This window comes from Leucoraja erinacea, chromosome 5 (genome assembly GCF_028641065.1).
Source record: "Leucoraja erinacea ecotype New England chromosome 5, Leri_hhj_1, whole genome shotgun sequence".
In the NCBI taxonomy this organism is placed as follows: domain Eukaryota; kingdom Metazoa; phylum Chordata; class Chondrichthyes; order Rajiformes; family Rajidae; genus Leucoraja; species Leucoraja erinaceus.
Genome location: NC_073381.1, coordinates 47,931,171 through 47,944,839, shown reverse-complemented (window position 1 = coordinate 47,944,839; position 13,669 = coordinate 47,931,171). Strand labels below are relative to the sequence as shown.

General features: G+C 44.6%; 1 protein-coding gene across 3 annotated transcripts in view; it reads right to left on the bottom strand.

Moving 5' to 3' along the window:
- Positions 1–13,669, bottom strand: part of LOC129697207 (proto-oncogene tyrosine-protein kinase LCK-like) — a 68,813-nt gene that overhangs the window by 42,226 nt on the left and 12,918 nt on the right. For all 3 annotated transcript variants that reach the window (XM_055635535.1, XM_055635534.1, XM_055635536.1), the window contains exons 2-4: positions 9,475–9,569; positions 8,063–8,105; positions 2,458–2,548 (exon numbers count right to left, since the gene is read on the bottom strand). In XM_055635535.1, coding sequence (XP_055491510.1) covers positions 2,458–2,548; positions 8,063–8,105; positions 9,475–9,564 — 224 coding nt within the window. In that variant the 5' untranslated portion in view covers positions 9,565–9,569. The remainder of the gene's footprint in view (positions 1–2,457; positions 2,549–8,062; positions 8,106–9,474; positions 9,570–13,669) is intronic.

Genomic DNA, 13,669 nt, shown 5'->3' with positions numbered 1-13,669 from the left:
ATACTGTACAGACAGCACCCGTAGTCCGGATCAAATCTGGGTCTGTGGTGCTGCAAGGCAGCAACTCTACCGCTGCGCCACCGTGCCACCCCATTAAAAATTGTTTTCTGTAATATATTTATTATGGTGTCACGTCAATAAAGATGAATACATGATTCTGATTTCTGCCCTTAGTTGGATAACACATATCTCCAGTCATTGTGGTTTATGGCTGGTTTTCAACCTCTTCAGTCTGAAGGTCTCGACCCGAAACATCACCTATTCTTTCTCTCCAGAGATGCTGCCTGCCCTGCTGAGTTATTCCAGCTTTTAGTGTCTATCTTCAGTTTAAACCACCATCTGCAGTTCCTTTCTACACTCTTTGTTAAGCAAAACAGATCCTATTCTCATAATATTATTCACCTCAACTAAGTATTTTCTTCACCTCCGTTGCTGCAGAGAATACAATCACAGTTATCAAATCTTTCTTCAAAGTGAAAAAAAAAATTCCAACCCTGCCAATATGTTCATAAATCGCCCCTGGATCCTCTCCAGAGCAATTGCACCCTTTCTACAGTGTGTCATAGTCTTACAGCATGGAAACAGGCCCTTCATCCCAACTTGTCCATGCAGATCAAGATGCCCCATCTAAACTAGTCCCATTTATCCACATTTGGCCCATATCCCTTTAAACCTTGTGTGTGTGTAAGGATGTGTGTTAGGTTGTGTGTGAGAGTGTGTGTCAGTGAAGTGAACCGGAGTGAGCGGAGACTTGGCAATGTCCAGGGAGCATTTCCCTCTCTCCCCCCCTCCCCAGGAATGCGGGCCGGCCCAGGTGCTCTGTGTCCAGCTGGGGTCCGGGAGAGGTGAGGGACAGTGACCCGGGGGTCGGGCATCGGAGCGGAGCTATAGCCAGATATTTATCCCCGTAGCTCCGGAGGCGGCACTGACGCCCTCACTCACCTGGTCCATTCCCACCGCCATGTCTCACTGGTCACACCATTTGCACGGGAATGTGAAAGCAGGTGAGGCAGCATCCATGGAGCGGTAGACGAAAATGCTGCAGAAATGCTTGAGTCTGAAGAAGGGTCAAACTCAGACATAGATGCTGCCTCACCCGCTGAGTTTCTCCAGCATTTTTGTCTACATTGCCATTTTAAATAGTGTACGATGGGCTTAAGCCAATTAAATTGCTCATTCGTTACTGGAAACCCGCCGACAGAAAACTATTCTCATTGGTGAGTGTGGAGAGTGTGACTGTTTATTTATTTATATATAAAAACATTTTTTTTTTGAGCGTGAGAACTTCTGTCACCAGCGTGAGAGCGTAAGAATTTTGTCAAATGCGTGAGTCTCACGCTCAATGCGTGAGAGTTGGCAGCCCTGCAACCGTTAAGTTTTCTGGATACTCACTCTGCATAATAAAATAATAAGTTTAAATCGAGCAAAGACCAATAGTTAAACAGAAGTAATTTTCTAAAAATATCTACTCTTTAATGACAAGAATTCAATGTCGAAAGTGTGATCATCTACAACTCGGTGGTTATGTTAGTGTGGGGATTTGCTACTGGTCTACCCCCCAGTGGGCTAATCCATTGGCCTGGACCAGAGACACGAGTTTAGAGATACAGCATTGGAACAGGCCCTCTGACCCACTGAGTCCATGCCAACCATCAATTACCTGTTCATACTAGTTCTATGTTATCCCACTTTTTCATCCACTCCCTGCACACAAGGGCCAATTATACAGGGGCCAATTAACCTACAAGCCCATTCGTCTTTGGGATGTAGAGGAAACCGGAGCACATGGAGGAAACCCACGTGACACAAGGTGAACGTGCAAACTCTACACAGGCAGCACCCGAGGTCAGGATCGAACCTGGGTCTCTGGCACTTAGAGGCAGCACCTCTACCAGTTGTGTCAATCTGCTGCCAGTACAAATCTTACCACAGCAACTGGAGAATTAAAAGTAAAGTAATTAAATAGAACTGGAATTTAAAAGGTGGTATCAGTAATAGTGACCATGATAATACTGTACCATCTATTTCAGTGATGTCTTTCAAGGAAGGAAATCTCCCGTGCTGATCTGGTTTGGCTTTTATGTGGCGTTCTAGAGTAGACAGAATGATTGACTTGTATCTGCCTTCTGATGGATGTATTGTAAGCGCTTGTATTGCAGGAATGTCTACATCCCATTGGTGAATAAACAAAAACTAGAAATCCCCTGCTGACTAGGTAAATGAGAGCAGCATCTAGCTTGTGTGTACAATGGACCACTGTGAAATCCACAATAGCACCAAGGCACAGCCTGCCCACACAAGGGTTCAAGTGCACATTTGCAACTGAGTATGAAGAAGTTATCGTATGCTTGACTTTTCTGTAACTAAATCTGCTCAACCAGTGGCCATAAAAGAGAATGAGAGGTACGATTTTAGTACCAAATGCTCCTAAAAAAAATGCGATTGGCATTTACTTACTCTGATATGACAATAAGGCGGTCACCCTTCTTAAATCCCAGATCTCGATCACTTGTTGGTTCATAGTCGTGCAAAGCTACAAATGTCTTCGCTGTTGGAACGAGAGCCATCAGATAATGAATTAAATTGAGCATTTCAAAAATTAATTTATCTCATGGTAAGCAATTCCAGCATCCAATTTGTTAAAAAAGTAGTTATCTTAATTGTTCGGCTGCATACACTAACAACTCTACAGATAGCCAGAGAGATGATTAGCTATTCGCTGGTCAAGTAAGCTTGGTATCCACACTGTTGTAAATAACTATGAGAATGCAGGGTGACTTGGACAGGTTGGGTCTGTGGGCAGATGCATGGCAGATGCAGTTTAATGTGGATAAATGTGACGTTATCCACTTTGGTAGGAAAAAACAGGAAGACAGATTATTTTCTAAATGGTGTCAAGTTGGGAAAAGGGGAAGTACAATGGGATCTGGGGGTCCTTGTTCACTAGTCAATGAAAGTAAGCATGCAGGTACAGCAGGCAGTGAAGAAAGCGAATGGCATGTTGGCTTTCATAACAAGAGTAGTTGAGTACAGGAGCAAAGAGGTCCTTCTGCATTGTATCGGGCCCTAGTGAGACCACACCTGGAGTATTGTGAGCAGTTTTGGTCCACTAATTTGAGGAAGGACATTATTGCTATTGAGAGAGTGCAGTGTAGGTTTACAAGGTTAATTCCCGGGATGGCGGGACTGTCATATGCTGAGAGAATGGAGCGGCTGGGCTTGTATACTCTGGAGTTTAGATGGATGAGAGGGGATCTTATTGAAACATATAAGATTATTAAGTGTTTGGACACGCTAGAGGCAGGAAACATGTTCCCGATGTTGGGGGAGTCCAGAACCAGGGGCCACTGTTTAAGAATAAGGGGTAAGCCATTTAGAACGGAGATGAGGAAGCAGTTTTTCACACTGAGAGTCGTGAGTCTGTGGAATTCTCTGCCTCAGAGGGCAGCGTAGGCCGGTTCTCTGGATACTTTCAAGGGAGAGCTGGATAGGGCTCTTAAAGATAGCAGAGTCAGGGGATATGGGGAGAAGGAAGGAATGGGGATGATCAGCCATAATCACATTGAATGGGCCGAATGGCCTACTCCTGCACCTATTGTCTATAACTATGGCAGAATTTAGGAAAATAACTTACATCTAACCCATCCCCCCGCCCTCGGGCTCCTCCTCCTCCCCTTTTCCTTCCTTCTCCCCTCCCACCCCCCATCAGTCTGAAGAAGGGGTTTTGGCCTGAAACGTCGCCTATTTTCTTCGCTCCATAGATGCTGCTGCACCCGCTGAGTTTCTCCAGCAATTTTGTGTACCTTACATCTAACTATCATTGACTCACCGCAGCTGTGTACAGAATTGGTGCAACTTCTTTGAGGGAATGATGTGTGAGTTTGCAGGTTAATTGATCGTTGAAAATCATCTGTAGTGTGTCAGGATTGAATACAAAACATGAAACAAGTGTGAACAGGTTGGCATGGACTCAGTGGGCCGTAGAGCCTGTTTCCAAGGTGTATCTTTCATTCAATTCAATCAATCCTCAAGTTGTAGTTTCTGCCTGAAGAAGGGTCCCGACCTCAAACATCACCTATCCATTTTCTCCACAGATGCTGTCTGATCCGCTGAGTTACTCCAACATTTTGTGTCTATCTTTTGTAGTTTCTGTTTCCTTTGCTTTCTGAACAAAATGCTTACCATATAAATTAATTTCATTTGGCTCTTAAATGTGAATCATATATCCTCAGCTCATTAGTTTTAGTTTTTAGATATACAGCAAAGAAACAGGCCCTTTGGTCATCCAATTCCATGCTGACCATTGATCACCCGTTCACACCAGTTCTATGTTATTCCACTTTCTCATCCACCCCCTACACACTAGCACTGTTTTGCAGATGCCAATAAACCTACTAGCCTGCATGTCTTTGGGATCTGGGAGGAAATTGGAACAACCGGTGGAAACCCACATGGTCACAGGGAAAACATGCAAACTTCATACAGACAGGAGCCGAGGTTGGGATCAAACTCCGGGTCTCTGGCACTGTGAGACAGCAGCCCTACCAGCTGTGCTGCTGTGCCGCTCTTCCTTGAATCAGAGCTGGCAGTAAATGCTCTGTTAGGCCGGTGTGTCCTGGATCCAGGCCACTGCTGAACATGGCGACTGCAATGCCAGCCCACGTCCACATTAACGTTCTGGTTATGGGAGCTGCCTGAGAAGGAAGCTGGAGCAGGCCAATGAAGGCAACTAGGCCTCAAGCAGCTGATCCCAAACCTATACTTCAGAAACGCCTGATGGCCTTTGGCAGCACATGGAAGGTGATTGGGGGAGTTTGTTTGCGTGTAAAGAATGACTGGTGAGTGAGAGGCTTTTAAGCATGAGATAGTGAGAGGTCAGGGACAGCATGTTTCTGTTAGAGTGAAGGGCAAGGCTTGCAGTTTTAGGGAACACTGGATGACAAGAGATAAGTGGATCTGATCAGGTAAAGGCTTCAGGAATCAAATGGATTTATGAGTACAGAGGGTACAGGAGTACACTTAAGAGGTGTGCCTAAAGGGGACATGAGATAGCTTTGGCAGATAACACCATAGAGAATCCAACGAATTTCTACAAGCATATTAAGGGGAAAATATGGCCTCTTAAAGGTTAACAAGGTCATCTATGTGTGGAAGCACAGGAGATGGGCAAGATGTTAAATGATTATTTCTTGTCTGTATTTACAATGGACTAGACTAAGTGGGACCCGTTGGGACCCGTTGGGTCCCAGTCACACGGGAGGCCTGGACCCCCAACGCAACCCATTCTCAAACGCAATATTCCACCACTCACCCACAGCCCCTAACTGCTCATCCTCGAGCACTCCCTCCCCCTCCTCTTCATGTGTGGGAGGGGAGGGAAGTGGGGTGGGAGGGGAGGAGGGCTGTGTGGATGGGGAGGTGTAGGAGGCGGAGGAGAGGGTGGTGAGGGGGGGCAGGCAGGTGGAGGTGTGTGTGGCGGGGGGTTGTGTGTATGGTGGGCGTGAGCGGGATGGGTGTTGAGGGGGGAGAGAGGTGTGGGCGGGGGGATTGAGCTCGGAGAAAAGACGGGGGAAGAGCCATGGGGGGGGGGGGGGGCATCACGGGGGAGGGGGGGAGGAGCCAGCGAGGGGGACCAGAGGGGGAGTAGCTGGAATTTGCGGTGCGATGGGGACTCACTGCGGTCTCTGGTCGCTCTCCTCCGCCGGGATCAGAGTCTCCTTTTTCCGTTTGGTGACATCTCCCACTCCGGGCTGGGCTGGGTCTCCCACGCTGGGCTGGGTCGCAGCTGCTTGGAGCAGGGCGGGACTGCTTGGTGCTGGGCTGGGATGCTTGGTGCTGGGCTGGGATGCTTGGGGCTGGGCTGCTTGGGGCTGGCCTGCTTGGGGCTGGGCTGCTTCGGGTCCCTCCGAAAGTCCGGTTGGAAACCTCTGGCTGCCATCCTCAACTCCAGTAAAGACGCGATGGCGCAGGAAGGGGCGGACAGACCCGGGGAGTGACAGGGGAAGAGACTAACCCGCACAGCGTTGACTGACAAGAGAAGATATCCATCTGCGCAGGCGCAGTTTTTTAAGATTTGTAAACCTCGCTAACTTTTACGACATTCAACCGATCGGAACGATACTTGGTGCACTCGAAGCACAGGATTACGGTGAGTGAACTGGCTAAAAATCGGAGCGCTATTGTAAACCATTTTCCAGATCAAGTGCAGATCTGTCCCCCCCAATGCGTGGTTCCGGGGGGGTGGAAGGCATGCGGCATTACACACACTAACCAACCCCACACACACACTAACGACCCCCCCGCGCACACACACTAACCGCTCCCTCTATTCCCCACTCCCTATCTCCCCCACTCCTCTCCCTCTATTTCCCTCTTCCCCCACTCTCCCTCCTCAACTTGAATGGATGCAGACAAGATTTATTACGATATATTACTGTGTCTGGAGGATTTGAGGTATAAAGAGAGGCTCAATAGACTTTTTTTCTGAAGTGTCAAAGGTTTAGGAGTGAACTTACAGAAGTGATCAAATAAAAATTGATGAGAGGTCTAGTTAAGATGAGTAGCCACAATGCAGGGCACTGGGTAGAGAAGTATAAAAATAGAGCGCAGAGGTTTAGCGTGAGAGAAAAAGGATTTAAAAGGCACCCGAGGAGCAATTCTTTCACACAGCAGGGTGGTGAGTACTTGGAACGAGCTGCCAGAGGAAGTGGTAAAACCAGGCGCAATTACGACATTTAAAACGCATTTAGACGAGTACATGGATAAGAAAGCTTTGGAGAGATGTGGCATGGGCGAGTTGGGCTAAGGAGATCGTTTCTGTGCCACATAGCTTTATGATTTTTTGACGTGCAGTAAATGACAAGAATGAGATAAGATCACCAGCTTCTCAATTATGGCGTTTTAATTCCAAAATACCATACAAGAGAATGGCTGGACTTAATTTTTATAAAGTAACTAGAATAAATGGGACCATTGTGTCCCAGCATCACACTGTTGCGCTAGTATGGGTGTTGCAGGCCGAAGGTACTGGTTTCCAGAGGGCTAGTATAGACATTGTGGGCCGAATGGATTCTTGGGCTGGCATCCAACTGTTGCAACGATTTTAAAAGCCAAGCCAAGGCAAACAATTTGGGCTGCAGCCACCTGACAACCAAAATTAATTTTGTGAACACAAACCTTTTAAAAAGGCGAGGCAAACAATTGGGCTGCAGCCACCTGACAACCAAAATTCATTTTGTGAACACAAACCTTTTAAAAAGGCGAGGCAAACAATTGGGCCGCAGCCACTTGACAGCCGCATCGAGGGGACTCACCGTGGAGTATACGTGCGTTCAGTGTTATTCGCAGCTCAGAGAGCCCTGACCCTCTCGCTTCCTGGGTCTGGCAGAGACTGAGTGAGGGACTACACTTCATGGTTTTATAGTCCCTCCCCCCTGCCGCCAGTGGGGGCAGCAGAGAGAATGGCAAATTTGTTAAAAACATTAATATCTCTCTGATTTTTCATCGATGGGAAAAATCCTCCGGTCCCGGAAGGCGGAGGGGGGCTCTGAGTGGGCTGGCCAAAAATGACGGCCGTAGGTGGCGGCGTTCTCTCGGAAATCGCAGCACAGTGGGCCAAAAGCGGTCAAGATCAGACTTTTAGTAATATAGATAATGGCATAGTATGTGCCATTACTAATATGCAAAACATGCAGCCATACACGTTCTTCAAGCTGAAGTTTCTCGTTGCTCAAGTGCTTTGAGTGTTGGTTCAGTAATAGTAAATGGTGAATGGCGCAAAATGCTTGTTTAGAAGACCTTGGATGGTACTGGAAGGAGAAAGTGATACGGAATTGAATTTTTATAAACAGAACTCCAAGGAAAGAAGTAATAGGAAGAGGAAACAATATATGTAAGGAGTATTTGCATTTTTAAGTTCAATATGGATATATATATATGTGGAAAATTACTGATAACAAATTTAAATTATAATATCTTAAATAATGTTTATTTATCAAGAAACAAGTTCACAATCATGCTTGGTAACAGAGAAGTAAGAAAGAAAAGTGTAAGTAAAGCTTACCCTGAGAGTGTTCAAACGATGCCACTTGATCTTCCAAGCAAACCTATAAAAGAAGCAAAAAGGATCAGTGGATGAGATTTTGGAGTAAAGGGATTTCAATGGTTCAAAGGTTCTTTATTGTCACACGTACTGAAGTACGGTGATTTTTTTTTTGCATACAGTTCAGTAAAGCTAAGAAATCAACATGGCTATTCCCTTTGAAATACGAAGAATGAATGGAATTTTAAACCCAGAATGATCTAGAAATAGCCATCACAGTTGAAATCTTGTATCTAATCTTGAAATGACTTCCTCGTCAACAGATCTCAAACAGTACAGATTGAAAACAACACGGCCTCCTTGCTGACCTTCAACCCAGGGGCATCCCAGGGCTCAGCCCCCTGCTCCACACCCGTTGGCCAAACACAACAACAATCCCATCTGTAAATTCACTGACAATACCTCTATTGTTGGACAAATAACGGGCAATGTTGAGTCAGAGCACAGGAGGGAGATGGACAATCTGACTGAATGGTGTCAGAACTAAAATCTTGTTCTCAACAATAGCAAAGCCAAAGAGCTGAATGTTGACTTCAGCAAGTCACTTTCGTGGTTTATATGTCCGAATTGACTCATCTGCGGAGTGGACCACTGGAGGCCCAACAACAGCCTGGAGCTCGAATGGATTGGACACCATTACAAGAAGCCGAGTGCGTGGACCATACATAGCTTGCAGCAGCACAGAGTGGTGGAGCGGCAGTGGCAGAGGCCAACAACTTTGCTTGGCCAGGTCGACAGTGCAACACTGCCAGGACAACGGTGATGGTCAACTTATGACTCTACATTTATAAAAACTTTTGACTTGAATCATAGAAAAATGGCAGTGTAATCAACTATTCCGATACACTAGCACTTAACATGATTGTGCTTATGTGCAGTTATATTTTTTACTGATCTGGATGCAAAAAAGTAATTTCACTGTACATCGGCACATGTGGCAATAAAGTACCACAATTGACCATGCACCCGTCTTCATCGGCAGGACTCAGCAACACGGTGTCAAGGATTATGAGGAGAAGGCAGGAGAATGGGGTTAAGAGGGAAAGATAGATCAGCCATGATTGAATGGCAGAGTAGACTTGATGGGCCGAATGGCCTAATTCTGCCCCTTTCACTATGAATTTATGAACATCTCACCTTGCTCAGAAGTTTGAGGAGATTCGCCCTGTCACTGAATACTCTATTGAACTTTGATAAACATACTGCAGGGAGCATACCGACTGGTTGCAATACATGCCTGGTTTGTTGGCTGCCTACTGTGCACTTGCAGGATTTCTGTTGTTAATTCAATCAACGGTATTAAATGTCCAAGTAAGGGGGGAACAACGTAAGCATCTTTCAGCTGTACTCACCAGCCGTGGGAACAGACTAACCTGTTGCCAAGCTTCAGTGGGAGTCCCGTTACCCAGGTCCCAGTGGCTGAAACTGTTTGTCCTCTGGTCGGTACTTGTAGCACAGCCCATCCCTCCTGAATAAAAGGCAAAAATGAATTGATTCACAAATGGATTAACCTAACCTGTCTGCCTCTCATCATGGTGCAGATTGTTTCATTTAACAAGACGATCTATGCTTTGTTAGTACATTGAGTGCAGACGTCTGTGAACAACATTCCTTCTGCTAGCAGTAAACCTGAAGAGTGGAAAATCAACCAAGCTGCATTATGAGTGCCGCACAAAGGCTGCATTAAACTGGCATTAGACCTGTGAGTATATGATCATTCATGCTGGATAAATTGAGTCACGATCAGGCCAAGGATGTGTACACATTAAAGGGCCTGTCCCACTTAGGCGACTTTTTAGGCGAGAGCAGGAGACTCTGCGCTCGCCTCATGATCGCTACATGTTCGCTGGTGGACTCTGGTCAGTCTCCTTCAGGGTCGCGAGGAGTTCCCACATTCTGGGAACTAGTCGCGGCCACAGTATGGTCGCCATGGAGAAAATCAATAATCCTGTTGTCATAGGTGAAGTGTGGTCGCCATGTAGTTACGGGTAGTCGAGGTAGTCGTAGGTTGGTTTAGTTAATCGCCTTTGCTGACCGGGCATTTTCATTGGTTCATTGGGGGGAAAAAAACGTAAGCACGAGTTTACAGAACCAAGGATAACCGACCGGTAATGTTAAATGCCCGCTAAACTTCACAGCTGTGTATCTCTGGTTTATTAAAAGATGTCTGGCTTCTAAAAAGTGCCTCCATTCCTTCTCCCTCCTTCTCCCCCCCCCCCCCTCCCCTCTCTTTTAAAGGACTTACCGTACACTGTGCTAGCTGTCTTAACCTTCCTGTTCATCACAGTGTGTGTCTGTATCACCTTGGCTTTGCACCATGTGAAATTCAGACAGCACTCCCCCGCTTTCCTTGGCCCCCGCCTTTGCGATGTGTTTGTGTGTGTATGTTCCACTCTGACACTGCCGTTCCAGTTCCCGTTTTTTCAGGCGAGTGCCGTGAACTTGACAGCCGCCGGCAGTCCGCTGAAAAATCGCCTAAGTGGGACAGGCCCTTAACTGCCACGAATCAGGCAAACATCGCAGGTCAGCATGTGCTATTTTTAGTGGCGTCATGTAATCCCAATTCTTCTTTCTTTAACTCAGTTTTCTCTCTACTTCTCGACAATGATTCTTCAGCTGGTTAAGTTATCTCTACATCTTCACCAAAATAGTCAGAGTGAATGCACTGGCTTTGACAGTGACTCTTACCAGGTTATATGGCTATTGGGACCATTTTGGCTGGTTTTGATCAGCTGAAGTCCACACCTACAACTAGGATTGATGGAGAGAATTCAATTAGGACAACTGCTCAGTTTTCCTGTGCCCAAGCAGAGTGTTGAGGCCTCTGCAGCATTGATTTGGCTTTAGTGCAGAACATAGTTTGCAGAAGTCAATAATTCCTGAGAAAAACTAAAGAGTCACGTGGCAAGTCTTTTGAATCAATTTCATGCTTTTATTATCCAAATATCTTACATTCCTTGACTCACTGATTACTTCTCTCAAAGGTTGGTGAACCCGTAGGCTCAGGGTTTTTCTTCTACCCCTGCTGATTCTGACTTGCTGTGATTAGGTGCCCAAGGTACCCCTTCTAAGTGAACATATTGTACAATTAACTCCAGTAGGCATGGGAAGAAGACTCATGTCCAAGCTGTCTCTATCTCCATGTTGCAAGGGCAATGCCACATGATGATGGTCAGGAGGAGCAGGTCTAGTTGAATTTGTCTCTCTATCCTGGGACATTAATATATATTGAAGCATCTCTTGTACCATCAGGCCCGAGATGATATAACTCTGCACAGACTGGCATATCAGTCAGAGCCTTTGCTAATTTTGTGCAAGAATAGTTTTGTTCTTATATATTTCCTTGTGAAATGTGAATCCATATGTGTAGAGTCATTACAAAACAGTAGGAGGCCATTGTGTTCATGCCAGCTCTCTCTATAGAAAACCCGTTCTGTTCACTTGTCCATTCTATCCCATTAACCCGACAATTGTTTCTATGAAAGGGCCTTCCCAGCTTCATTTTGACATCATTGATTGTCCCTATCTTTTCCACCCTTGCAGCTGATGGTTCTGTAATTTTAAGGTGTACCTTTAATTGAGCTTCCGACTACTTGACAAGTTTGGATATAAACATAAACTCAATGACAGAAACAATAAATTACTGCTTTGTTTTCAATCTGCATTCCTTTCCAATCATGAGAACATAAGTAAAAACATATGAATTAGCAGTAATGGGCCAATTGACCCCTTGATCCAGATCTATTATTTCAATGTTCATGATTGACCTTGCACCTCAACTCGTTGATTCCGTTAATGTCCAGATATTGATTGATCTCTAATTTGAATTAAATCAATGATTAAGCCTTTTGTTTCCTCCAATTCTTCACCTGGTTAGGTTATCTCTATGCTTTCACCAAAATGGTGATTGTAATGCACAGGCTTTGACAGTGACATTTACCAGGCAATATGGCTATTGGGGCCATCATAACTGGCTCCTAGTCATCATTCAGTGGCATTGTCCCTGCAACATGGATATAAGGACAGTCTGGGCAGGAGTCCTTTCCCCAAACCTACTGGAGTTAATTGTGCATTACGTTCAGTTTGAAAGGGTTCAGGCTGCTTCCAGTGCCCTGGACACCTAATCACAGCAAGTCGGAATCAGCAGGCGTAGAAGGAAAAGTTAGAGTGGAAAAACATGAGATTGATTTGATAAATAATCTACTTTCCATTCAAGTAGTCACTTCCTAACTGCTGATTCCATCCGTCCACGGGATTTAAAAAAATGCATGTCGGAAGACGATTACACCCAACACCTACCACACTCCCACACATTTAATGTTACCATTAAAGATAAATTTCTTCCTCCTTATCTCTTGTATGCAATTAGCATATCGAAAGAATATAAAGACATTTAAGCTTACTTTATTTAAGACAAATGTACTTTCCAGTCTCCAAAATGTTAACGTATACTGAAATTTAACGTATCAAAGTGCCAAATCTTCACATGTAATTTGGATTTGCAATTTTATCAGCATTTTGATCCGTTAAGATCAGATCGATTAAATGTACGCACATAAACATTGATTCATTATAAACATCAGGGTCACCGAATAAAAGTAAAACAAACTCCGTCATGCAGTTTTATTTAAGGAATACCTTTAATGTCATTTATGCCAATAATATTGCCACTTCTGTTTAAAGAGTTTTGCTCCGAATAGGTTAATTATCATGTTTTGTAAATTATACAGCACTGACTAAATTGACTGGATAGTTATATGGATGGGAAGGGAATGGAGGGTTATGGTCTGAGCGCAGATATATGGGACTAGGGGAGATTATGTGTTCGGCACAGACTAGAAGGGTCGAGATGGCCTGTTTCCGTGCTGTAATTGTTATATGGTTATATGGTTATAAATTTCAATATTTAACATGTTTATTGTGAAGTGCCTTGGAATGTACCATGGCTAGTTTTAATGTCAGGCTTCTGAACACCTCAAGGCAAAGCTGCTTGAGAGTCTGTGCCATAGGGGGCCCAAGCTGCACAGTAGCCACACAGCTGCGAAATATGAACTAAATGTAGCCTCGTGTGCATGCACAGAGCATTCTTTGATCCAATTCCAAATGCATGTCATTGCATATGCTTTAAAAATATGAATTGTTGCAATCAAGCAATGTACTAATCCAACTTCAACAAATGCTGACTACCAGGTTGGTCCAACTTGCACCATTTAATGTTCAGAAGGAGACTCACTGCTTCTCCCAAAGTATTCGCTGATTTCATCATTAGACTAAATCTCTGAAACTATAATGTACTTAAATTAATCTTGAGTTGTTTCTTCTCAATCAATATACAATATAAACAAGACCATGACAACAGAACCACAGAACTTCTACTACTCAAAATTCTTCTTTAAAATCAAAACATTTTAAATTCCAAAATGACTTGGTCACAGGCAGTCATGATTCTCAATTAGCCATTTTTTTCAGAGGTATATTTTTTATGAAATTAATGTTATTTTAAATTTCAATTTATAGCCTGACGCCTGTAAATGTGTTATTTATGGTTGGTTTCCTGTTTTGTTCCAA